This window comes from Hippoglossus stenolepis, chromosome 13 (genome assembly GCF_022539355.2).
Source record: "Hippoglossus stenolepis isolate QCI-W04-F060 chromosome 13, HSTE1.2, whole genome shotgun sequence".
NCBI lineage: Eukaryota > Metazoa > Chordata > Actinopteri > Pleuronectiformes > Pleuronectidae > Hippoglossus > Hippoglossus stenolepis.
The window spans coordinates 21242323-21269802 of record NC_061495.1 but is presented as its reverse complement, the minus strand read 5'-3'; the positions used below and the strand labels follow the sequence as shown (position 1 = coordinate 21269802).

Here is a 27480-nt window from a genome sequence, read left to right as displayed (position 1 = left end):
TTGACCTATTTTCCTGGGAATGGATTATTTTTTTGTGTGACTGCTCCAAAACAACTAGTTGTATTTGTATCTGGAGTGAAATATCACACTTATAATTAAGTACAGAAACTGCAGTGAAATTATTTAAATGCTTAGGGCTGTGGAATTAGTATTTTTTCTATATATTTGCAAAGAGCAGTGATTACATAAACCAGCATTGATGGTGGAACAATCAATCAGCTGATGATTGATTTCATTTAGACACAGCAGGATGACCTCTACTACACACACACACACACACACACACACACACACACACACACACACACACACACACACACACACACACACACACACACACAGTGCAGGCCAGAGTCCAGCTTTTTAGACAAACAGCCATTGAACGCCAATGAGGTCATTCATGTATTCACCGCCAGTCAAAGAGCTTCAAGCCCTTGTCGGTCCGGTACAAACGCAGTCTAACAAAAAATAAATCTCTGACAGATGGGATGACTGAGTGAGAACACAGAGGAAGGTTTGTTGTGGATCGGTTCAGGCTTCAAGACGAGGAGACGCCACAAGGATCATTCAAAACATTTGTGTTTTTGGACTCTTTTATGGGATTATGGATTCCTGCCTTGCTTCACATCTGCTGCTTGCCAGTTAGAGGCTGTGTGGTCGCTGCAGAGTTACAACACTGCTTTGGATTCTCTCCAGCCACCAATCTGGGGCTGAGGAGAACAGCAGCATTAAGCACAGACTAAAGCTCCGGGCAGCTTCTTCTCTCCCCCATTCACCGCCCTGTTACTGCAGACATGAACTGGGAAGTCGTCCTCCTTTGTGTTTGGACGGTCTACATCACATCACTGGTAGTGGGTAAGTGAGATTTGAAGGACGCATTGAAGGACACATTTTCTTCTGCATCACTTCTTTTAGGAATTTGATTCATGCAACAGCTTCAAAGATGCTCGAGTGGAACAGACAAAGCTTTGTCAGTCGTGTAATTACTCACACACTGAATGACTTCTTATTGTAACACAGTATGATGATTATTCAGTCTTTGGTCCATTGATCCAATAATAAGAAATAAAACATACACATATAGATGATTTATCGTTTCAGTGATAAACACAAATTCAAAAGTTGGTCCTTTTTGAAGCCATAATATTTTCCAAAGTTTGTTTTAATTACATATTAATAACAATTTAGTAACTGTGATAGTAGAAATAAATATTTTCATAAATAAGAATAGTTGTTGGTCAGTGACTTCCTCCTTATTTTACCGTAATGTTTCTTTCTACTTTGGATGAGTTGAATTTGCATTATTAGAGCGTTAATAATACTAATTCAATGTTGCACTTGGTTGGGGTGGAGCTAATTTTAACTTACATCAGTGTGATAACAACTACTTAAAATGACAGAAACCATCTTAGTTAAAATTGTATTTACTATGTACTTTTTAGTTTGGTCCATTTCCCAACATGGAGGTTTATGACATATACTGCAGCCAACCACCAGGGGGCGATCAACCAGTTGGTTTAAATTATGGGAGCTGTCGTGTCATCCATCTTTATGTACAGTATATATTTTATATATGGCAAGGTAGTTAAGTCAAGTGGTTCGCAAACTCGGAAATCAAGGGCTATAAAAAGATAAGGACATTGGTGGAACTGCCAACAACTTAACGTAACAATAACAACTCAACGCAATGCTAACAACTCTCAAAAATGCTAATAACTCAACATAATTCTAACAACTCTCAAAAATGCTAAAAACTAAGAAACACAAGGATTTTGCATATCCCACAACATCATAATGACAAATACACAATACAAGCTTCTAGGCTATTTATATTGTTTGGTTCCATCATGCGAGAAAAGGGATTTAATGATGCCGATACTTCACATTCAGACCCAGTCGTGGGCAAACGCTTCCTTCTAATCAACCAGGTTTGGAGGAAGCGCAGGGAGACGATGAGTGTGCCGACCTCAACAACACCACATGGAACGGGTACCGGCAGCAGAGGGTCAAACTGCAGGTCCAGTACCTGCTGCTGACCAGGACAAACATGGACTGTGCACAAACGTTCGACCAGGAGTCTCTCACCAGGCAGCCGTCCTACTTCAAAGCCTCCCGCCCCACCAAGGTCATCGTCCACGGATACAGGTGAGAGGAGGAGTCCCAAAGGCCCTGAAAACACCTGGGCCACAGCAGACCAGTTCTAGACCAGGTCTACAACTACTACAGGCCGAACTGGAAATTGACCAAAAGTGTGTAGGGATAAAAAGCTCCAGATTTATTCTATTTGTGACAACACAAAATTTCATTGCACAATCAAGCAATTCACATGAGTTAAATGGCCCTTGTTGTTGTGTTTTCACAAATACAATAAAGTTTTAAAGATGAACTGTCCCATTCAGATTTGACGTGCAGGTTTTAAATCATTAACTATCATTGAGTATCAAATATTTATACATTTTTGTTTAATATTTAATGGTAAATCTTAGTTTTCCAGGGATTTTCAGTCAAACTTTCCCGACACCCAAGCTCTAAACTCACAAAAGGTGAGAGAGTCATTTTTGGAAAGTCCCCACAGAATGAAATCACTAGCCTTCTAATTACAGCTTCAACAGTAGAGATACAATTCATCTGGAGAAAAAAGGGCCATCTAAGTTTATACTTGAGGAAATCTGGGGATATTTGGACAGTGTAGTTTGTCAGAAAAAGACAAGAGGTCTTCACGAGGGCAAAAGGGTAAATCACTCACACATGAAACGACAAATAGAAATAAAAACACAGTCACACAAGACAAGTGATATAATCCACACTCTAAGTATGTAATTACAGAAATCCCCGATATGCCCCTAAATATAGATGAGCAACATTTAAAACATTAAAATCAAGAAATTCAACAAACAATTCTGCAGAAATTAACCAAACAAAAACAGTCATGAGCAGGACAGATGCAAAAAAAAAAATAATTAAGATCTGAAAAGTTGAGGTAATCAGTCATCTGTTAATTTCTATTTATGTTTAATAATTCTCCGTTTATATTCTCCATGTTAACATTTGGTATAAACATGTGTATTATATTAGGTTTCATGATCCTGCTTTCAGCATTTTAACATATTCTTTGTTTTTATGTTTCTGTGCCTGAAACTATAAAATGGTATATTACATTATGACATTTGGCTGGAAGATTTGTCATGACTGCAAGAACAGAGACTTGCATGCAGGAATCAGACAAAACTCAAAGTTCAAATCAACAGTCCGAGTTATAATGCGGCCAGAGGTCGAACACAGGAAGGCAGCAAGCGATGCAAAAGTTAAAGGTAAATATCACAAAATCCCAAAACAAGCAAAAAGTCAAAAATCTGAACATAGTAGCAAAACTTACAGGAACCATCCAGGAAATACCAGGAGTTATCCAGTAGTCTGATTCACAATCTCATTCACGCAGCTCCATTACAGACACATTGAGGCCTCCTACAAGCTCAGATACGTTCAATTTGAATAGCAGCTCATCTGGTTTGTTTTTATTCTTGTTTTCCACCTGTCAACCTCATCATGGACCCACCACCCATGATCCGATCCCCCCCCCTGCCCTCACAGAGCCATGGGCAGTAAGCCGTCCTGGGTGAAGGAGCTGGCCCGGGCCCTGCTCAGGGCGCAGGACGCCAACGTGCTGGTGGTGGACTGGGTCTACGGCGCCTCCTTCGCCTACAACCTGGTGGTGCAGAACTACAAGGAGGTGGCGTTGCAGATCTCCGTCCTCATCAACCAGCTGCAGGTGAGACAAAAGCCACAGAGGATGAGCTGATATTCAGAATTAATCGTTGATTTCAGAAGTTTCTCACATGGCTTACATTTATTTTGAAGCACTCCTCCTCTTCCTGCTGCATCTGATGATAATAATATTGAAATTGAATGTTGACTTCAGTTACAACAGTTTAAATCCCACAAAAGCTTAGTTCAATTTATGTGAGAATTCAGGTACTCAAAAGTATTTAATTGTTTATTAATTATTTATATATGTATAAATATTTGAGTATTTAATGTTTTTGCTGGGCCAAACACCATAAGTACATCAAGTTGTCTGGAAAGTTTTCAGGTTTAATGTTTAAATTGTTTACTGCTATTTTGATGGATTCTTTACTAGCACAGTACTGATAATAGCAGTGAATGATATTCTAAGCCATGGAGGCAAAGTGGGCAGTGACCCCAAGACATGAAGAACTTCCAGTGTCCTAAGTCCATTTTCTGTCACTTCAACATTGTGTTTAAAAAGATGTATATTTTTATTTATACAAATTAAATGTGTGTGTCTATGAAACGTTTTCCAGTGTCCAGGGAAGTGATGGATCTCTGGGGAAAGTTTATAAACTCTGTGTATTCTTCTTTTTGATGGATACAGAGAGGCAGTAGTGAAGTTAACCTGCAGGTTTCAACCTCTTCTTCTTGTGCTGCTGACGGAAATCTTCCTTCTGATACAAATTGCTTTTAAATATGATGCTGATCATAAGAGGTGTTGCTCAACATCAAGTATAGTTCCACAGAAACACTTGAGAGCGTGACTGTCTTGTCTCGTCCAACAGGAACACGGATGCAAGCTGGAGTCCTTCCACTTCATCGGGGTCAGTCTCGGGGCCCACGTCGCTGGTTTTGTGGGGACTCTGTTTGAGGGGAAGATAGGAAGAATCACAGGTGAGTGCGGATCAGTGTTTTTGAGGAGTGATCATCTCTCACAGTTCATGTATAAAAATCCTGATTTAAAGTTCTGCTACACTGCTCCTGCCTTGTTTCAATATCGTCATGATTGCTGGTGAATAGGAAAATTAAAGCTGTCGGCTGTTGTGACACTGCTGCGTCGTCTAGAGTCAAAGTAAGAACAGCAACGGTCCAGACTGTGAAGGTCTCCACAGCTCAGAAGTGACTGAGCCTCGCGTCTGTGGCAGCGTGACCTTGGAAGATTAGCGGCGCTCCTCAGAGGGCGAGGGCACTTTGATCAGAGGCTCACGCCACTCGTTCCCAGCAGCCAACACAATCCACTGCTCACTGGTTTATGTCGGTTGTTTAGTGCGGGCACTCGTGTGAGTTTAAATGTGCAGCTCAGAGGAGCCACAGATGTGGACTGCAACTGGAATTCTGGAATGTTTACAGATCAAACATGTGGTTGCAAGAAATGTGTACTGATACCAAAAATACATCTATATTTATGTATAGATTTCAGTTGGTTTCTAGTTGTGGTCGGTAAAACACTAGTTCAGTACTTCTAAGAACTGCAAAACATCCCTGAATCATTTTCTGCAGTAACACAAAGTAACAGCAGACGTGAAACAGTTACACACGATACAACACATTTTCTTCTGTTTTCATTTCCTTTCTCTTGCAGCTGCCATGCTGCAGCAAATCTCTGTTGACTTCACCCCAGTAGTTGTGCTCCATCTACAGATACTGATGCTTTATTACGTGATCAGCCTGAACATCCATATCAAAAACGAGGCTTCTGACATAAAAATAATGAGAAGCTTCACTTTACATTTTAAATGATTTTAAAGGAGACATATTATTCTCAGATTTTCTTTCCTCTCGTGTATTATTATGTTTTTTTGTGAATGTAAAAGTTCTAAAAGTTAAGAATCCCCTAGTCTGGCACGACCCCTAACAAATCCACATTAAGTGACAGTAGGCGCTGGAAGCAGCTGACCAATCACAACAGAGTGACCCAGCTGGCCAATCAGAGCAGACTGGCTTTATCAGGAGGGGGGTCTCAAAGAGACAGGGGCTAAAACCAAGTGTTTCAGACAGAGGCTGAAAAGAGGAGCTGCAGCGATGGACAGTATGAGGACAGTGATTTGTTTTCTGAACATTAGAGCATGAAAACTTTTTCAAGTAAAAACACTAATTACAACTATAAACCTGGATATGTTTATGTCATTAAAGATACAAACTCTATACCATTTGCATTTGAAATACAAACTAAGCTTCACAGGAGATTCTGAACTGCCGACAGCACTGAAGAATGATATTGTTACATAAATGACCATTTCTCATGCAGGCTGTGAATTTCATCTATTCAATCCTTTAATTTCTTCCTTTCAAACCGAGTTTCCCTTCCTTGTTGTCCAGGCCTCGATCCTGCTGGACCCATGTTTAAAGGAGCTGACACCTTTGATCGGTTGGACCCGTCTGATGCTCTGTTTGTTGATGCCATCCACACAGACTCTGACTGTGAGGAGACAACTTTAACTTTCTTTTCAAGCTGATAGAGCCCAGTGCTGCACAATGCCTAATGTTGTTGTCTGACATTTTACCTATTTATAGCAGAGGACTTCAACAGGGGGTCAGCGACCCCTAGGGGGTCCGTGGAGGTACTGCAGGGGGGTCGCGACATTTTTTGTTGACTAGACAATTTTTTATATTTTTTTTATTTTTTTATTTTTTTCCCAACCAATTTTTTTCCCACGAATTTAAATGTCTTTAAATACACATTAACATAAATCCAACATATTGTAGCGAACGGATAAATGGAGGCAGAAGACGTTATCTTTCAGTCAGCAATGCACACATTCAGCGACACACAATAACAAAAACATGAATATATGAACCTGTGTATTATTTGAATAGCTTAGTATCGAATGCACAATAACAGGGTAGCTATGTTTATACATGGCACTAGGCCCATTTAATATAAAACCCAATTTTATACAATATATATAGTAGGGGGTCCCTGCTCCATCTCTCCATCAGTTTGGGGGTCCTTGGCCTGAAAAACGTTGAAGAACCCTGCTTTATAGTATTAGATCACATGATATTACATTTTTTTCACCTTAAAATGAAATGATGAGGTTTTTCTTCTGCATCAGATTTTGGCATCTCCATCCCTGTGGGTCATGTGGACTTCTTCCTGAACGGAGGGATGGATCAGACAGGATGTGCCCGCTCCAGGTTCGCCTCAAGTACGTTCCACATGCTGCAGCAACAGCAGCTACGCTTCCTCAGGCCACTTTTAATCATAATTAACATAACTTTTAATAATTTTAAAATTATTTTTAAAATGTCAATTATAAATACATAGATGTATCTATAATTCCGGAAACATCTGGCTCCCTTAGTTTATGTGTGTGTTGTCAGTTCTCATCTACTCTCCAGTGTACGGTTATGTGATATGTGACCATATGAGGGCACTGCACGTCTACATGAGTGCCTTGAATGGCTCCTGCCCTATGAGGGGGATCCCCTGCTCCAACTATGAGGACTTCCTGAATGGACAGTGTGTGAACTGTGATGTCTTCAAGGGGACGTGTCCAACTATAGGTAATAATGCACCAAAATTCTACTTTAATGAACTGTTTCACACATACTCACTATAAGTTATGATATATTTATGTGACATTGGAGACAGAGGAAACCTCATGTCAAACTACTATTAATGCAGTATATTTACTATGAACTTTTATTATATGAGCCAAATACACTGTTGCTGGGTGCAAAAAAAGTCACTGAAGCTGCCCCTCTTTAGACAAATCTATAGAGTACAAATCCCAAAAATGTGGGGACCTTTATGCAGGATTTTCCAATCCAAGAATTGTATTCATCTCAAGGTACCAAGTTGTTATTTCAGGAAATGAGGACAAACTGTTGACCAGTAGTTTTCTTTTATCCTTCTTTTTCTTGTCATTAATTTAAGTATAGTCTCTGTTTCTCTATAATTTTACTTAACGTATATATGAAAGTATAGTGATTTGAAGCTCTTTTCCTGAAAGTTGAAAAACAGACATGTTTTACACATTATTCTAACAAAAAAAAGTACAACAAAGGAGATAAATGTGTAAAATAATCCAAAATCTTCCAAAGCTTCATTTTAATCATGTTGTAAATGTGTATGACTGCATTTAAACAGTCAAATCTCTTTTTCTTGATTCCAAAAACAAAATAAACAAATCTTCCACGTTTTAATATCGGTACGTATTTCCCTCTCGGCAGCAGTGACAGTAGCTGTAGCTGCACTGTAGCATCAGTGTGCTATAACTTGTTTCTTTTTAACAGATTGATATTGACTCCGTACGATCCATAACTGTTTCCTCCATTACAACCAGAGATGAAACTCTCTGAAACACCACACGTGCAGTGGAAGTAATTGATGTTTCCTTCAGGATGTGGAGAAACCGACAGGATGACGAAACACCAGCACATAAAGGAATAGAGGTTAAAACTGCGTATCGTGTTTCAGTCTCAGTGTCACCAGTCGATATAACTGCACTCACGCTGCAGCTCTGCTCTCGTCACACGGCAGCTACTGGCAGCTTCTTATCATCTCAGGCCCTGATACGCCAACACACACTGATACTGTGACGCGGTTAACGTACACGGAGCCCTTTCTTATATGTGACATACAAGTGTGACCCTCATTCACTTTATATGTGTGTGTGTGTGTGTGTGTGTGTGTTTCAGGTTTATCAGAAAACAGTGGGATAGCCATATCTCCAATCCCCAAAGAGCAGAAGCTGTTCCTTCTCACGACCTCTTCGCCACCTTTCTGCAGTGAGTGTGTGTGTGTGTGTGTGAGAGAGTGAGAGATAATAGTTGTGGATTTACTGCTCTGAAAACAGGGTGGCTGGCCTCAAGCGTTTCAATGGACTTTGGGGCCCCAAGGCAAAATTGGCCCTACACCAACAGTCAAGAAGAAGAGTTTTTATGTTTGTTGTCATTTAGACAGCTGGAACGTAAGAAGGTAAAGAATGTGTGTCGTTGTTCCTGTGCTCAGCTCATCACATCCTGCTGGAGCTGGAAGTTTCTCGACTGGATAAAAGCGCTGAGGTGGAAGTGACGCTGAGGACTGGGAACCTGGGCACAGACTGGAGGCTCAGGTTGTACGTACCACACCTCTGATTCCACTTTTTTATGAAGTTCTACAGGCCAGACTAATAACTTTAAATAATAACAACTGATTGATACAGTTTTCTTAAGGTAGCCAGATTACACATATTACACATATCAATGCAATTTCTTTGTACTTTAAATTTTGATTTCTGTTTAAAATCAAAATTTTATAGCTGGAACCATTTGTCAATCAGTTAAAGAACCAATAATCTGAAGTCATTCCTAAAACAAAAGCGCCAAACGTTATGATCAAGCAAAACCCAAACAAAGCATATGAAAATAATTGTGAGTTACAGCTATGCAAAATGATCCTCTTGCACAAAAAGTCTGCATGTTTGACCCTCTGCTGTCGTACATGCTGTTTACAAGGAGAGAGGACGAGCTGAGATCCAGACTTTTACAGCAAATATAAATAAATACAGATGAAGGACGTGATGTTCCTTTGTTTACTGAGTCACTTTGAGATTTAATTAAAGATGGTGACTTTAAGTTGACGTGATGGAAATCAACACAAACAGCCACAAATCTGATGCGTAAACTCGCCTTGAAAGCAAATGATGCGAAATAATCTTCATTATAATGGAAACTCCAATCTCTCAGCAATAATTCCAGTGTGACAGCGTTCTCAGAGACTGTCTTTGTTCAGCACAGACTCTGACAGACGCTTCTCATCCCGCAGCTCATACTGTAATCATTTTTCTTTACAGAAGAGGTGAGTGTGCAGCTTCTATTTTCAGACGCGAGGTACTGTATTTCCACTGTAAAGAGCCGGCCAGGTGCAAGATACTGAGCCAGAAACGCTGAGAGATGGGAAGTGGCTGTGCACAGGTTCACTCTAGTTCATGAAAAAAATGTTTCACCTGCTTTTCATTTACTTTACCGGCGGAGTAAATAAATCTATTTCTAGCTCCGGCCATTGTTAGGATACTTTTTTTCTTGCAATATTAGATTTAATCAAATCGAGCAAACACGTTGAAGAAGACACAACAACACTTATGGAGTCAGTCTGTTGTATTCACTTTAATTGGCAATAACCAGAAGCAAAGCTAGAAGTTTTAGATCCTTTAAAAGAATATGACACTGGCCCCACAATAACAATAATGTTGGTCATATGGGGGCCCCCTGTCAGTGCAGAGCCCTTGGACACTGCCACTGGTGATGAATATTGCTCACGTGAAAGTGTGTGTTTGTCTCATGACATTATTCCCATGGAGATGAACGTGTGTTTCAGTCAGACGTCTACGACAGTGTACCGGACGGTGATGGTTCATCCCGTGGCTCTGTGTGAGATCCACTCCATCCAGCTGAAGAACACCGGCTCTCGGTTCTACAGGCAGGGAGACATCCACTTCAAGTCCGTCTGTCTGTCCGAGTTCCCCTCTGTCAGGTATACAGGACCAGACATGTATATTTTAACTGTGCAAGCTTTCACACTTCCTCCTCCTGCATGGGCAAGTTGATCCTTCTGTAAAGTTACTCACAGATACTGGGATCCCGACAGCGTCCAGGCCTGTTTCTCTCAAGCCGCAATTGGTTGGTCGAGCCACGATCACTACTGCACAGACTCTTGCTCCGAATTACGTCAAAAGCACAAGATGGCAGTTGTTACATCCAGGATATTTGAACAGTTTATGGTTCATATGTACTGAGACGTCTGGCACGTAACTGTCCGGGCATCCCTTAAGTCCTCGTGCCTGCAACATCCCTGATTTGATTCTAGCCAGGGTCTATGTTGCATGTCATCTTCTCTATTTGCCTTTTAAGAAAAATAATCATCGTGAGAATACAGTTATAAAGAAAAATCGTGACAAATTAGAGACTCAACCTGAACCACTTTGGTCTTGTACGGTTTAGTCTCAAGTTGTTTTGTCCAAAGTTTGCCTTAACCCACATTTAATAGCTACTTTCCTCTTAAAGTTTAACATGAACATTACACGTGTCTGTGTTTCAGACGAGAAGATCCGTTGTGCGTGAACAACGTCAACGTCAGACGAGGACTTCCATGGTCTCATGACTTTGTGCAGGTTTGTGACTCCTACTGACGGAAGAGAGAAATCTGCTCAACAGGACAGTGGAAAAAATATATATAATAATGAATCTACGCTGAAGTCAGCCATCGGGGCCAACCTGACCTCGCGTACACCATCTTGTTTAAAATGAGTTTTAAATCTCTGTGGAACCACACTGAGAACCACACGCTGTTCTGGATTTACTCTACTACACACTCAAAATGAAAACTAGTCCCACTGTTGTTCGCCTCATCCACTGATTTCACATTGTGACTGAGAGAAATAAGTGATTTGAATCCTTATTTCTGATTCTGTTTATGGCGTCTTAGTTCATTCCTTTCGCTTGAGGTGTTCTTTGTTCCTGTTGTCTGGTTTTGTTCCCAACATCTGTCTAACTTATGAACTCCAGGCGACAAGACTCTGTTGTATTTAGGGATTCTGGCAATAAACAGAAAAAGAAGTGGCGATTGTTTAGGGTTTTCCCAGTCGATATTTGAATGTTTATTTCCCACAATTAAACTGTAAAAAACTGTAAATGGAAGCATCTTCATGATAGTTTACTGTAATCAAAGATTTGAGAAGTGTTTAGCTACCGTTACATAAATCCATAAAAATACAAACAAGCTTTTGGCTCTGACGGCAATGTGACACCAAACACAGCAGTCGATACAGGGCGGCTGTGGCTCAGGAGGTAGGGACCAGAATATTGAAGGTTCGATCCCCAGCTCCTCTAAATTCCAATGTGCCCTCAACACACTGAACCCCAAATTGTTCCAAATTGTTCCAAATTGTGTAAATGGGTAAATGTGATTTGTACTATAAAGCGCTTTGAGTGGTCAATACTTGTGTTGTGACTTTTTTGAGTATTGCATTAATATTTAGATTTTAATTATATCATCTAATATTCAAATCACAGAAAATCCGATACATCTTCACTGCACACAAACATCTTTATGGAGAAATCTTGGCCCCATGAGAAAAACCTTTTACAAACACTGACTGCGTCATTTTAGTCCCATCTCTCTATTTTGGAAGATAACAACAGACAATTCACATTGTGAATCTGTGTATAAATTCTCAATTAATTACAAAATATAAAATAAAAAACAACATCTACAGGCATCCAATATATCGCCGGAGTAGAAGTGAGAGGTGGTCGTACATCATCTGTTAAAAAGCATTCATTTCTGCTACTGAACCAAGAGTCATGGTGCATTCAGGTAAATAACAACAACACATGAAAGTAACAGAGAAAATCTACGTCCTGAACTTAATATTTTCCAAGAGAATGAATTGATGGAGATTTTCCTCTTTCACACACTTATACATCATATCAGTTTATACCAAATACATCTAAATTTGTCACATCTATTAAATGTGTTAAATTGTTAACCAACTTAAAAGAATAGTTCAATTAGTGGAAAACGAATAAATTACGTTTTTGAATTAAACTTGATAATTGTGTTGATTCATCTTTGTGTCACCACTTCAGGTCATTTTTTAAGTTGGTCCAACAGTTTTCTTATTCTAGTGAACTTAAACCTGTGCAGTTAAATTCATTCTCTAAATACAAGTGAATTTCTGTGAATTAAACATCAAACGTCCTTAACTCAGGTGAAGTCGAGTCCAAATCAAACAATCCCAGATCCAACATCGAATATTAGTGAGATGAAAAAACATTAAAATAACTTTTCAGACATTTAATGTGCTGGTGATTGACAAAGTGAAGGTTTGTCTCTCTTTCCTGTCTCAGTGCCAGTTAAAGATGAAGGTGTTCTTGTGATTTAAATTTGGGTTTGACTTATTGTTAACAGTTAATTATTATTTTTATTTTAATGTTGGATACAGAATCTCCTCCTGTTCAACGTTCTGTCTCTTTGAACATTTAATCAACTCGCTCAGGTTTTAAATTGTACATTGTAAAAATTGCATGTTCATTTAAAACAGCCAACAGATTTTAAAGCAGATTTCAGAGCCTTATTTTGGCCTAAACGTTGCTTCAAAGCCATCATGACAAGATTTTTAGGCAAATTGATTATAAAGTTAATAGGTGATACATATATGCTCCAAATATTGATTGTTGCAAAATATAAATATTGCATTTTGGCATCAGGGAGAAAGAGGAGCACATGTTGACCGTGCTCAGGACTGAAGATGTGAACTGAGCGTGAGGAGGAGGAGGAGGAGGAGGAGACAGAACAAGTGACATGTGACACATTCATTCGACTGCACTGTAACATATATCCGTGTTTCCAGGAGAGACTGTTCTCACAGCTTGGGAGTGTCGGTGGGAGCCAGCGGCGCTCTGCCTCTTTGAAACCGAGGCGGTAGATCCCCGTCGCTATCACCTCCTGGAAGAAATTCAGATTTTTAGTAAAAAATCCTCTTCTACAAGTAAAAATCAGGCCTAAATTTAAACTCAATCATATTACTATCCAAAGTAAAGTACTCATTATGAAGAATGATATAACAATACACTATTTTTCATTTATTTATTAGAAGTCTGAAGAAAGGCCTGTGCTCCGAAACGTTACTGATCCGGGTGTGCTGACATTTCTCGTCTTCTAATTTTCATCGCTTCTGTCCAGCACCATGAGTTTATCAAGTTTAGATGTGTGTGATTTTGTAAACTTTCTGAATGGGTGTTTGTCATGACAGCATTTTACTGAGCTTGTTGAAAACCTACAAGAAATTAGAACCAAAATATCAACTATGATCTCACTGTATCAACATAACAAGCCCACTTTAAAGGTTCAGTGTGTTCAGTTGTCATAAAAACTCAAAAGATGTTTAGTTTGTCCAGTCTGGGCTACTGTAAAAAACATGGCAGCCTCCGCAGAGAGGACCACCTCCTGATGTGAATATAAAGTATTTCAATATAAAGGGCTCATTTGGGTAAATATCATAACAATTCTTACAGTATAGATGAAACACACTAGTGAAAACATCAATAGGATTATTTTATATTAAATTTCTGCCAATAGATCCTTTTCACCTAAATCTTACACACTGGACCTTTAATCATGAGGGACTGATGTCAAAAACACAGAGCTGCATAGATTTCACACTATTTCAATATTTTCTGCTGAACATTTGTTGCTGCTCAAACAGAAATGAAGGGACTGTCACAAATATCCAAGGGTTCAAAGTTGTGGATTCACGTTTTGCGGATTGGAGAAAATTTTGTTGCCACGAGTTTTGAGCCTCCTCTGTCTGAACTGAAGTTGTGATAGATTTGATCTACAGCCTCACAGCCGCCCTGCAACCTGAGCCGGACATTAAACCAACTATCTGGCTATGAAATGTGATGCTCCACCTGTGACTGGAGGGCTGGTAGAAAGGCAGGTGGGGTTGAGGCGGGGTGATGAACACATAAGCAGACAGATAGCCAAGTGGTTAGCACACTGGATTAAAAGCGCGGCACTGAACTTTTTGGACATCCCCTGAATTTCCAGGCTCTAATCCTCTTCAGATGAGGACACAGCTGATGCCGCTGCCTCCCCCCTTCAGTCGGATGTCTGAAAGCAACATTTAGCGCTCATATGCTGTTAAACTGTTTTTACTGAGCAGATCTCTTCTTTCTGACAGGGCACTTTTAGCTCTGCTACTGCACCAACTACGACGGGCAGCTTGTAAAGGGACTGAATTAGAGCAAACAAAGATTTTAATCCTAAAATATTGTTTGGAAAATAAAATAATAATCCAGAAGTTTCCCAAAGCAGAGGAGCCCAACAGGAAATAATTCCCAACACCATTTAATTTCGACAGCAAGAAATTGTTTGGTATAGTTCCTTAAAAACCAGCAAAATCCAAACACAGCCAAAACCTTTACATTTGTAAGTGAATTTGTTTTTACTTTCAAATGCTTAAAGACCGAGGAGCCACAGCATCAGATGCTCACAATATAAATTAAATAAGAGCAGAAGAGCCACAAAACAAAAGGACTATAATAATATGTCACAGCAAAGATTTCTTCTCTTACGACTGAGAATAAAGCAGCACAACAATTCAGTATCATTCTACATTCATAATATCATGTCATTATTTAACAAACTGTCTGATTATAAGTTGCAAATCTAATAAAATCCTAATAGTTTACTGTATAAATTTGATGTTTAGAGGTCTGATCAAATCACATGATCATCATCAGCGCTGTACACCTTCAAATTTACATTTTTATAAAAAAAGAAATTGTGAATTTGCTGATGAAGATCATGTGATATATTTAAAAGTTCCAGAACAAGCTAATAATTAAACTTTGGGTTGAGATTATTTTCTCAATTACTGTCTACAAGGTCTAGAATGAACATTAAAACCTTGATTTGACTGTTGTGTGTGTCATTGTGTTCACATTTCATCCAGAGGTGCAAGACTACTTGAAAATTTAAATTAAAAAATAGTCCAACAATGTTACAACTATTGTAACTATTGTTGTAACTTAACAGTAAAAAATCCTGCATTTCAAATCATACTTGAGTTAGAGCAAAAAAATATCATTGTACACAAAATATAGTATAATGTGCAAAATATAGATATTTTAATTGATACTGGCCATTAACGTGTAGTATTTTAATGTTTTAGATGGTTGAGGTGGATTTCATAAACTTTATATCTTAATGCTTAATTAATATTAATTTTAAATGTTTTTATGGAGATGATATTTTCTGCATGTAATGTTTAAGTCTGTAAAGTAAGTGGTAGCTACAGCTGTCAAATAAATATAATGGAGTAACAATAATGTATTGTGAATAAATATATACCACCATATCTACGATTGTATCTGCAACATCATTAAATCGATATTGCAAAAAATGGACACATAGGGCCCAGCCCTATGTGTCACAACAAAGCCAGGGTTAGTAAGAACTGTGCACTTCAAGCCATGCACACACACGCCGCCCCCACACCACTCCCCGCCCAGGTGAGGTACTTACATGTAGCTTAAGTGGTGACCCAGTGTGTTAGCTCCAGCACCCTGCCCCTCTACCTCAAATAATCCCTCTCACTGCCATAATCCATTAAGGAGCCCGCCACATCAGCAAAGTCCTCCAGGACCAGGCTGGTGGAGTCCTCACCAGAGATCAGCTCCGGGTCCGACGCCCAGGGGTGCTGATACCGGTCAGGCTGGGAGGGCCGGGGTTCATCCAGGTAGGGCTTCCTTGGTCCCTGCAGGTACGGCTGGAAGGGCTGAGACTGGGCTGGGTCGGACTTCTCGTAGGCCGGCACTTGGTCTTCGTCTTGCTGCTCAACTTGTTGCTCCTTAGCGATGCCGCCATCGCTGCAGCTGCCGCCCTCGCTGCCCTGCAAGGACGGGGCCAGCACGTGGTAGAGACTGGGCAGGCGGATGTCCAGCAGCACGCCGCTCTTGATGTAGAGCTTGCTGTTGAGGTTGTAGAGCTTTTCCGCAATGTCATAGCCCAGCATGACAGAGAAGAGGCGGGCGATGTAGCGTTCCTTTGAGATCAGCATGTAGAGGTGGCGGCGGCGCCATGAGATGTAGCAGGAGTCCTCCTCTGCTGTCAGAGTCACCTGGGGAGTAGGAATGTCAATGTGTTTTTTGTAATTTGAAAATATAGATAGAGAGAAAAAATATTATTTATTTGAAATCATCTCTTCATGTCCACCTGAAGAATGTAAATCCATCAATCACTCTAATCTAGCTCAGATTTTGGTCTCCTCCATCTCCTGTCTCTTTGCTGCATATACCAGCTAGTGTTTTTCTAGCTTGCTGAGCTTTTTCACGAACAACAACTTCCGGCTGTGATTAAAATGAATGTCTTGAGACCAGTGAGAGTGAACCAAAGCAGGAAAGTTGGGCCAGAAAGATACAGACCAGTAAACAAGTGAATAAAGCTCCGGACAGTGCTGAAGATTCGGATGATAATTATCAATGGCATCATCACTACAAGTGATCCTGTTCATTTTGTCACACTTTAATTGCAATTTGATTTGTTTTAATTGTATGAGATAATAATTAAAAGCACTTTGAAGGTACCTTTTGAGGGTATTGACCATTAGGAGAAGTATTGTTTTTACAAGTCGGCGCACATTTTGTATTGTGTGTGCACATGACAACGAAGGACGGTTTGTGCAGGACAACATAACAGTGCACCAAAAAAGATGGACCGGAAATAAACTGCTCGCTAGACATAAACAATGATTTTAAATATTTGAGATGACAACTTTACAAATGTTTTAAAAGGAAAGACATTATGCAAGTTTCAGAAATGTTTGTGTGACATAAAATGTATCATCGCACAATTTTGTTAGCCATCAATGACATACACAATGCATTTTGGAGAGTAACACCATAGGTAAACATGAATTTTGTTTACAAGAAAACGCCCCAGGGAATTAATTTCAGTGTAAAAACACATAAACGAAGATAAATTGGTATTCAACTAACTCCTAGTTGCAGTCCTTTTCTATTTGAGGTCCAATGTCATGGCAAGTTATTTTTTCTTCTTGAACTGAATTATTCTGCATCAACAGGATGCGTAAAGGACAAGAAAGATGACTTGATGTCTACGTCTGGTGTCTCCTTTCAGCTCCTTCAAGATTAGTGGCAGTTCATTTATCATTTTAGTGCCACGCTCTGGCCTGGAGACGTCCGCTTATTGAATTTACTTAGAGGGATAGTTCACCCAGAAATGAAAATTCACTCATTATCTACTCACCACTATGCCAATGGGGGGCTGGGGGAAGTGTTTGAGTCTACTGCTCGTGTGGTGTCATCCAGGTGTCCGAAAGCCCCGACATTCAAATACGACTCGAAACGAGGTCATTTAAACTAATTTATTAATCTAAAAGTCCACCAGAAGTGGCTAAGCAAGCGGACTTAGCAATTCCGACGGAAGCAGGAGCAGTATGGAGGAATGTTATGTTTTTTCTGTTGTTTCATTACGTCTGAAGAAGGACTCACCATTGACTTCAATTGTATTGGATTCTGCTCTGACAAAGTTTACCCCTGAGACACCAGAAGTGTTCTGTGGACTCAAACACTTCACCCACCCCCTCCATCAGCATAGGGGTGAGTAGATAATGAGCGAATTATCATTTTTGGATTTTTTTAAGTTAAAACATGTAATCAACTTTAACGTCTCTGCGAGTTGAGGCCTCTGCAGTACCTGGAACTTTCCCTCCTCGTTTGGTCTGAGAGACTCCCACTCCGGAGAGTCGAGGAACTGGTGGCGGTGGATGTAATGCAGGAACTGGCCCTCCAATGATACATTGATCCTGAGAGACAGAGAGAAACAGGAATTTTTCAGCATTTTCAGATAAACTGATAAAACCAAACTTCCTCTTCTGCCTCTCCACACACAGAAATCATAATTCAGGGATATCGAGACATTCCTCCTTCTCTGGGAAGTTTGATTTAAAAAGGACATAGTTTCCGCAGAGTGAGATAATCCAGCACACGCAACATCAGGACTTCATTGGATAACATCAAAAGTGTCAAAGTTTGTTTTATCCTCACTTTGGTGTCATTTCAGTGCTGCAGACGATCTGCTTCATATCAATCACCTGACATCTGCACAAAGAGATGGACGTCTCCTCCAGGAAATAATTCTTTCAAAATAAATATTCTCCTCCTGACTTTGTCCTTTCTTAGGTCATTGTTAGAGCAGTTGGTACTTTAAGAGGGTATTATAAAAATTTAATGGATTTCAAAAATAAATAGTAGTTAAATAGTATTACTGGTATTCTGTTTTGGCAACTTTTTATTTGAGAATCTGTTCATTTTAGCTTGAAATATTGAGGCAGAGAAAACAATGTAGAAGTTTTTATTTACACTCTTCACAACAGTGTTAATTAAGAGAAAACTTTTGGACCTAGAAGAGCATATAATTGGATTGCCTGTACAGCAGTCCCACCCAATTAACAGCTATGTTGCTGCAGTGCATTGTGGTCTGATTACCCTATAAGGAAGCTACACAGTCGTGGACAGGGATCTCCACCAGGGAGTCCCACGCTAAAAATGTCCCTGTAACACCAGGACCTCTGGGGGCAGCTGTGTGTCGTGTCGGTGACTCAATCCCCGGCTCCTCCAGCGCACATGTGTGTCCTTCAGCAAGATACTGAACACCAACTTTCCCCCGGTATGTCGTCTGTGTATGACATAAATATGCTGTATGAATACGTGTGAATGTAGCCTGTTCTGTATAGGGCTTTGAGCTGAATTTAAGGGATAGGGTGATAGGGAAAATGAAAATGAAAATTATGGGTAAAAAATCTTTTTTTGACTTAAAATGCCTTTAAACTTATAGAGTCCAGAGGCCTCTCAGGTAGAGTAGATCTTTGACACCAAAACTATAAGGTTGTTCTTTCATGAACGTACAATATGGCAGATGTAGGGTGAGTCTAAAGCCGTTTTCAGACATGAACTCTGGAAAATGTCCAGAAAATGTGGTCTGGACATTTTTTTACATCGGAACAACGCAGCAGAAAATTAGGCCAAGGTCTGAGAAGAAATGTTTTTCTGAGTTTGGTGTGGAAGAACTTGGCTGGCGTGCACATGCATAGCTCTGACCTCAACCCCAATGGAAGCAGTCAGAGTTGTAGAACATTAACACCCATGGTCGTGGAATGAAATGTTCCAACAATCACGTGTGTGTGTCCACATGCTTTTGGCCATGTGAACAAGAGACTCTTGATGACACATTAAAACTGTAGCTGGTTAAATATCAACGTTGCTTATCTTTATATCTGAAAAGTATGTCTGCTGAATACAGGCACAGACCAAAAGATCATATGCTGCACATCTAATACACAACTATTTAAGAAATGCAGAAAAAATCTGCTCATTGTTCCTTTGTCTGTTGTTTAAAATGTGTCTCGCACACCCGGAGCAGTCGACACTGTGTCCAACCTCTAATTCAAGGTAAGAGGAGCAGTCAGCGTCCACTCTCCATGTCCTAAGTACAAAGATATCATTTAACCAGCTGGCACTCTGCAGGGGGACGACACACCAGTGAGTCACAGACAAAAATACTCTGTTTAACATTTCTCTTGTGTAGGCTCCAGAATTGTGAGATCTAACGCAGCTCTACTTTGAGGATGTTTGGATGAAGAGGATACATTTCCTGTAACGGCTGCACGCTGCCAACAGCTGAGGCAAAAATAGAAACTCAGCTCTGGAGTAGCCGGCAGAAATAGAAGATTTCTTCAAAAAAAAGATTGGTGTTATCTTTAGCTTTAAATCAACAAATTCTACACTATGTCTGTAGTAGAAATTGCTCAGCAGTAATATAATAGTGTCATTAATATCTGCAACAACTATATGCTTTTTTCAAAACAATTAAATGTCAAAACTACCTCTCTCAAAAGTCTTAAATTGTCCACTTACTATGTGAACACGTATAATAAGTCGGAAAATCATAAACACCTGTAAAGCAATGCATACCGAAGATATTGTGAAAATTTGAAAATGATCGTTTTTGCTCAGACTGCATCAGAGAAATGTTTGTTAGTGGAGGAAAGTACTCAAGTATTAAAGTATGATTGTGTAAAATATGTAAAACTAGCTTTCCTCTCATAGAACATTTGTATGATCGTATAACAACAATCTTAAAAGGTGCCACTAGCGACCCAGATATTTCCCTCAGCAGATGGTAGAGACCAAAAACGGAGCTAAAATAAAGTAGGCATTGAACATACATTCAAAGAGTGGATGTAAACCCATAAAATGTAATGCTAATGTTGCTCCATGACTGTGTTAATAAGCTAAAGTTGTAACTTAAAGGGTAATCGTGAATGTGAGATGTGTTTTCACTGGTTAGCGTTGTGTGTTGGTTGTATTCTCTGGAAACAGACGTACACACACATGCACACTCCCCACCTCCCAGACAGCAGGAACGAGAGCTGGTCGATGGGCGTCTTGCCCTCCACAGCATACGTCTCTCCGGCTTTCAGCTCTACCGCCTTGTTCTCAAATGCTCTCGCTATCTCCTTGAACACCTGGACAGGGACGCCCAGCGGCAGGTAGACCGCCTGGTAGAGGGAGGTGAGCTCCTCGCTGCGAATGCCCTCCTGGTGCAGTCGGTGGAGGAGGTGGCAGATCTGAGCCAAGCAGGCCAGCAGCAGAAGCAGGTTCCAGGTGAAGACATCCAGGCCGCACATCGTCATCCAGCCCCACAGGGTCAGGCACGCAAAGGCCGGGGTCAGGAAGCCAAAGATGAAAAGGCACCCATAGGCCCCACTGCCTCCCATGTAGCCTAGGAACAGGATGGTGTTGCCCAGGTGGTAGATGGCTCCCTCGGTGTTGTTGGTCCAGCCATCGCACAGAGGGGCGAACAACAAACTGTCCAGCAAAGTTGAGTTGTCTGCGCTCATGTTTGAAACTCCTCAAACAGTCTTCTTGTCCAACTCAGTGTTTCTGTTCGACTCACAGCTTGATCCAAAATACCGACGAGAAAATGTCAAACGTTTGCTCCCTGGAGTTGCAGTGGAAAAACCTTCAATGTGAAGAAGTTCTCACGACTCTACTTGTGATAGAAACACAGCTGGAATGGCTCTTCTTCTTCTTCTCCTCTCATTATGTGTCCCTTGCTCTCTCCCCTCCGTCTTGTGCCCTCTGCGTCTTCCTGTCGTCTCTCTTTGCAGCGCTCTTCTGCCTCTCGCCCGCCGGCCCTGCACCGTCGAACCAACAGCTGGAAGAGAAGGGACACGGGAGGGGGGAGGTTGCCGATTGAGCCCTAGAAGGATAACCATGTTTGGAATTGAAACCCAAGGAGGGAAGAGTGGTGGACGGAAAGCAGGCCTGCTACTTAACATAACAGAAAGTGAAGGCGAGAGAGGGGCAGGAAACACGAGGGAGGAGAGGGACTAGAAAAAATATCTGTAAGTGACTCACAAATGGTCGCACACATTTGTTGATAAAGTTCCTCCAGAGCTGCAGCACAGTTCAGTTCATGAGTCCAGTTGACTCCCTGCAGAGTGTGGGGCTCGGCTGGGGAATATTTAGAGGCACTGAAATGAGTGGAACGACAGCACAGGTCCAATTTCAGGTATAAACACCCATCGGTGCAACCAACGCCTTCATGTCTCAGTCACGAGAACTCTCCGAACACATCAGTTCATTAGAAACATGTTCTCTGCTTTGTTTACTTTTAGTTTTATTGGTGCATGGCAATAAACAGAATGTAATAAGAATAGTCCAAAGTCCGAACAAAAAACATTAAATATAAAATTGATTTAAACAAATAAGAACCAGCTCGTTTCTGAGGTCGAAGTTGGTACAAATATTTAGGAGGAAAATAAGATTGTTTTCTTTGTGATGTGGGAGACATTTTATTATGTGTTATGTTTTTACTCATCTTATGCCTGATGAGTTCCAGTGTTTCATGAATGTGCAGCCTCACAATTTAATTATTCAATTCAAATGTTGTGACTTAGTCTCTAGTTTTTGATAGAATTATTTGGATATTCACTGCATTATAGATCTGATATTAGTTTCATATACACACACTGACTGGGCATATTTTGAATGTATGAAACAAATTAAAACTTTAAGACATAATGAATTTGTACTGAGCAGATGTTACTCATTGTCAACATCCACCTTGCTGTCAGACATTCACATTAGAGACGTCTGAGTGCAGAAACATTTTCCATAGACAAAATTATAACCTTGGAACAAATATGAATTGAGCTTTAAAAATTTTCTAAAAAGTAATTGTTAAGTTCTACAATAAATCTTTTGCAACAATCTGGACACTTGAGTTATTATTGCTGTAAATTTAATGCCTCAAACAGGACGCATTTAGTTGCTTTATATAATATATATATATCAAAATACTGCCTGAGTTTAGGCACAAATTTAGCTACTCAATTCTATGCAGACCATTTTAACACAATCACAACAGTCTGGTGTAGTAGACTCAAGACACGATTTAAATCAAAGTCTGATACATGTATACACTTGTTACTAAGTGCAAGCGGTGGATCACTTGCTAATCGAAGTTGTGACAATGTCAGTCCCTGTAAACAAAGTCTTAAAATACACAGACATCAATTAGTCACTTGCAAGTTTGCAAATGAATGTCAAGCCATGTGTCCGCTGCCCGGCACACTTCAGTAACACCGACACACTGTAGAGAAAGAATGCAGATAGGGCAAGTATTGACTTTGCAGGGGCAGGAGTTATTTTTAAGCCTAAGTGCATACCAGGGACAGCAACTGTGGCAAGTAACCGATCACAGGCAGAAAGGACCTTCACTACCGTCAGGAGCTTTAGATGAATACACGCCAACAACCCTCAAATGCACTCAATCCAAACTAAAATAGATTTAACAGACAAAATGTATTGCATAGAACTTTTATTTAATCACAGACAGCAGTTTAGGTTTCACACATTTCTCAAATGAGCACATTAAAAAACATTCCCACACACGGTCTAAATCCATCATTTCTACAGCTCCCCTCTCGTCGAGGTATAAATAAGCGGGGGGGGGGGGGAAGGAAAAGCCAGGGTTGTCCTCCACTCACACTGCAACACACTGCAGGGAAATCAAAACAAAAGTACACAATGAGTATTTCACCTTCAACATTTTGAGTCAAACAAGTCAAGAGCATTACGTCAGGATTTTATGATCAGCAATCAGATGCATAAATTAAAAAAATGTACCCAGATCAAATGCTGAGGTCTGGATTTAAAGAGTTTATTTTACAAGAGCCGGTGAGAAAGAAGGTTCAACTGCTGAGACGAGAATTCAGCTGTGTGGCTATGAGCATGTTTCATGTGCACTATGGCAACAAAAGAGGAGACGTGATGCCCACCACACACCACATCTCCTTGCCCCCAGATACATGATGTCCTTATAGGACACTGCAGCAGGTGCTCAACAATGGATGAAATCAGTAATGGCCAAGAGACACAACTGACCCAGCAAGGAGACTGAAGCCAGGAACAGTCTGGTGAATACTAATAACCAGCTGAACAGCAAATATACAGGGTGTCATAGACCTGAAACGTGGTTATTTACAGGAAAATGGCAGCTATTGTACATTAAAGCAAATAACTGGAAGAAAAAAATATTCTCAGGTTTTCACATCCTGCTCTTTGATATTTTATCCATCTATGGCATAATTACATTGATTTTACAACATCTGGACATCAAAGAGCGATTTCTCCCCAATTGGGTCAGAACACATTTCAAAGTCGTTTAAAAATGTGATTCGATAGCGACAATTAAAACTCAAGGCACATTACCCGATTTACAAATAAAATGTAACATTTGAAAATGTGTGTGAAGAGTATGTGTAATTGTGGTTCTGACAAACATGTTTAAATTAACAAACCCAGTTTGAATTTGATGGTGGATGAATCAGGAGCAGCTGAGGGATATCAACAACCCAGCCTGAGGAAATTGGTTTCAAACAAGCTAGTGCTACAAAGGGTGACCTTGTGAGGTAAGGCTTGTAATTGTTAAATGATACTCACCACACACACACACAAAAATGGAGTCGTCAGGGTAGGTTAAATCTTGAATCCAAGTGCCCTCATGCAGACTTTATGTGCCTCAATCAGCTCTGTGCAGCTTTCCTCTCCCTTTTCAATGATGCTATGCAGGAAAAAGAAGAAAAAAAAAAGGCATGAATAAATATTCTCTAACGACAAAATGTTTCAGTTCCTCAGGCGACAGACACTCACCAAGCATCCCTGACTTTCTTTGTCTCTGGACAAGCGCAGCATGGTTTCAGTGGCTTCTTCTGCTCAGTGCCCTCAGTCACATGAGCAGACTCCAGGCTGGCTGCAGAAACGGTCGACATCTTCAGGCTGAGGGAGACTAACATAAAGAGAGACATTTGAATATCCAGCAGAAAACATTAGATGTGTGCATTTTTCACTTTTGCATCTCAGAATCACTCGTGGACAAGTGTCCAGAGAACAAGCTCAAGGTCGCTCAATGCAGATATTTTAATTATATCAACGCAAGTCACAGAAGATGACACTGATTAATAAAGCATAGGTGAAAATGACAATAGATGCCATGTAGTTCCCCTCATGGACCTCATCACACTAACAGCCACAAATAATGTCAATTAACAGTTTGGAGAATAATTTAGCTTTTTAATTAATTCAGGTTTAAGCTCTACACATTGTAAACAGTACATTTGAATTCAGAACTTGAAAGACACAATAGTCAGAATTGTTGTCAGACAATTTGATTATTAATTGTCTCTAATTCATAAAAGGATGGTTTCATATAGTCAAAGTCATCTTTGTCAATTCTGACATATGTGCAGGACATAGACAGGATTGAAATGCTGTTTCTGATACCCGGTGTAAATAAAGTACGCAACATGTTAAGTACTCAAATCATAGTACACAGTAGGACATAGTATGCAGTGATGAGTCGCACGGTTGCTAGGAGTAGTGCAAATCAGAATTGTGCAAAATTACTTCATGGGAAGTTGAATAAAACCACAGGATGTAGTAAATGGCAGTTGTAGTATGACTGAAGCATTTGCAGTAATAAAAAGTCAAATTACTACAAATATACATTATAATGAAAAATAAAACAAAAAATACTCATTTCTGTTGGTTCTGGCTTCTACCAAGTAAATATTTGATGTTTTCCTTTCTGAGATGTGACAGTAAACTACTTGTGTTTGAATGGTAGAAGCAGTGGGATGTTACAGGTACAGTCTGTGCCGTTGCTTTAGATTCACATAGTAACCGTGGAGGAGGCTGATGATGATGTAACATGAACTCAGATCAACACAGAGGATTTTTACATTGAACCGGTGGAGCTAGCATCTTTAGCTTCCTGTTCTGCAAGTTAGCAAAGAGCTGCGACACCACAGCCCCAGAAACGTGCTCACGACCATTAACTGAGACCCAGCGGATCAATGAGCTGATGACGTCACGAACAACGTGGATTACAACCCGGTGGAGAATCTACAGCTCAGGTCTGTCACTTACTTGGATGGAGGACGAAGAACAGGGAATACTTCACCTTCAAAATGAACGAGGAAGAGAAGAGCACGTGTCCGCGTTTTATACAATCCCACGTGCCGCCAGCGGCAGCGGAGGCTTCTGGGAAATGTAGTACTTTGTCCTCAGCGGCCAATTGAAGGAAAGGTGAAACAACCCATTTAAATACTACAGCATAATTTCATGTGCACTTAGATTTTTGTGATATTAATTAAGACATAACGTTTCTAAATACAACAAAATGCTGGAAAACATCGATTTTAGAAAATAATCCTAATTCAGTGTCTACTAACTGACTAATATTAGTTTCCAGGCACCTACTGACCTCTGTTATACACAATAGTTTCATTATTTCCTCAGAAAACAAACAATACTCTGGTAACAGCTTATTAAATGTAAATATTCCCAGGTTTCTGTAAATAGTAAACTCAATTAAATTCCCCTTTTTTTGTCATAAAAAACAAATCAATTTAAAAATGTGATAATATATAATAATTCTATATCAGTCCCACCTTAGGGAAATGTGCCATGTTACAGCATCAAATAAAAAATCAGGATGAAAACAATAAATTATAAGCACAAGGTAAAACATATTTAAAAGATAATACTATGAACAACCAGGAATGCATATTTAAATATCAGTTAAATTAAGCAATTTGAATTGAAAGAAATATAAACTAGAGACAAAGACGAGAGATGGAGAGTGAAAAGACTAAATATAAAAAATCGTAAACAGACCATAACATTATCAAATTATATGTAATTATCAGCTCCAGTGATTCTGAATCATGTATTCAGTGCCACACACACACACACACAGCCTCAACTTTACCATGACCTATATAAATGTCAACTCTTTCAATTCATAATTAAAGCAAAGTATATTATCACTTTTTTCAGCACCTTACTAGTGATTTCTTGTAAAATATCAAAATGTGTCACTGTACAATCTGTGACAATAATAATAAAATAAATGAAAAATCCTGTAAACATTATATGAGTTGAGAATGAACATCAGCCAATACACAAAGCTATTATGTTTCTACATGAGCAGGTTCTGTTGCAGATATTATATTCTGAGCTGTAAGAATATATTACCGATGGGCTCACCTCTGTGGTGTGGGAGTATTTTAATATGAAAAATGTACCTGTTCTGTCCGACAGTGGTAAAGGTGTGTGTGTTTTCACATGTGTGCTGGGTCCACAGGACGTCAGCGCAGCACAGCAGTGCGTAAGCAGCATCACTGAGTCACTTACTCTGGTTTGGGGGCCAGCTGTGTGCTAGATAAATGAGCAAGTAAGCACATTGTAGGTTTAATCTGTATGGTGTGATATATATATATATATATATATTTATATATGCACCTCCATGTGAAACACACTCTGCAGTCTTTCCCCAGGAGTAGAATCCATGTAGTGTGGCACTAGAGCTGAACATACGAGTCAAATACCTTTTAATTCACTCTGAGTTTTATCTTAATTCTGTCATTGTTTTGTTTTTTTCATGTAGAAATCTGCCCCCTGATGGAGAAGAGGTGTAAGCCGAGGTCCTGACCACGTGCCACTTCCTCTTCACAGCTGCTAAAAGCTTCCAGCAGTCTCTAGAACACGCAGAAGGGTTTTTATTTGACTGGTGTTTGCTATGCGTACATATAATAATTATCCCCCATG

The 27480-nt window shown here is 39.9% G+C and overlaps 3 protein-coding genes across 5 annotated transcripts; 1 reads left to right on the top strand and 2 right to left on the bottom strand.

The window, feature by feature from the left end:
• Window positions 1–387: 387 nt before the first annotated feature.
• pla1a (phospholipase A1 member A) lies at window positions 388–11711 on the top strand. Of its 2 annotated transcripts, none has more exons than XM_035173938.2 (11): window positions 388–855; window positions 1929–2145; window positions 3592–3769; window positions 4575–4683; window positions 6109–6210; window positions 6846–6938; window positions 7132–7296; window positions 8434–8523; window positions 8747–8852; window positions 10094–10249; window positions 10814–11711. In XM_035173938.2, the coding sequence occupies exons 1-11, from the start codon at window positions 795–797 to the stop codon at window positions 10902–10904; spliced, it is 1368 nt and encodes a 455-aa protein (XP_035029829.1). In that variant the 5' UTR covers window positions 388–794; the 3' UTR covers window positions 10905–11711. The 2 variants fall into 2 exon arrangements, with proteins under 2 accessions (XP_035029829.1, XP_035029827.1); XM_035173936.1 differs by having other exon boundaries at window positions 7114–7296.
• popdc2 (popeye domain containing 2) lies at window positions 9863–22438 on the bottom strand. 2 transcript variants are annotated; one of them, XM_035173940.2, is made up of 4 exons: window positions 20710–22438; window positions 17999–18107; window positions 15947–16400; window positions 9863–13222 (listed from the first exon to the last, which is right to left on the bottom strand). In XM_035173940.2, the coding sequence occupies exons 1-4, from the start codon at window positions 21201–21203 to the stop codon at window positions 13140–13142; spliced, it is 1140 nt and encodes a 379-aa protein (XP_035029831.1). In that variant the 5' UTR covers window positions 21204–22438; the 3' UTR covers window positions 9863–13139. The 2 variants fall into 2 exon arrangements, with proteins under 2 accessions (XP_035029831.1, XP_035029830.1); XM_035173939.2 differs by having other exon boundaries at window positions 15806–16400; window positions 20710–22434.
• A 735-nt stretch (window positions 22439–23173) lies between these two features.
• On the bottom strand, window positions 23174–25960 carry LOC118119740 (cytochrome c oxidase copper chaperone). Its single transcript, XM_047342510.1, has 4 exons — window positions 25798–25960; window positions 24523–24658; window positions 24313–24433; window positions 23174–23368 (listed from the first exon to the last, which is right to left on the bottom strand). The coding sequence occupies exons 2-3, from the start codon at window positions 24639–24641 to the stop codon at window positions 24349–24351; spliced, it is 204 nt and encodes a 67-aa protein (XP_047198466.1). The 5' UTR covers window positions 24642–24658; window positions 25798–25960; the 3' UTR covers window positions 23174–23368; window positions 24313–24348.
• Between the last annotated feature and the right edge of the window lie 1520 nt (window positions 25961–27480).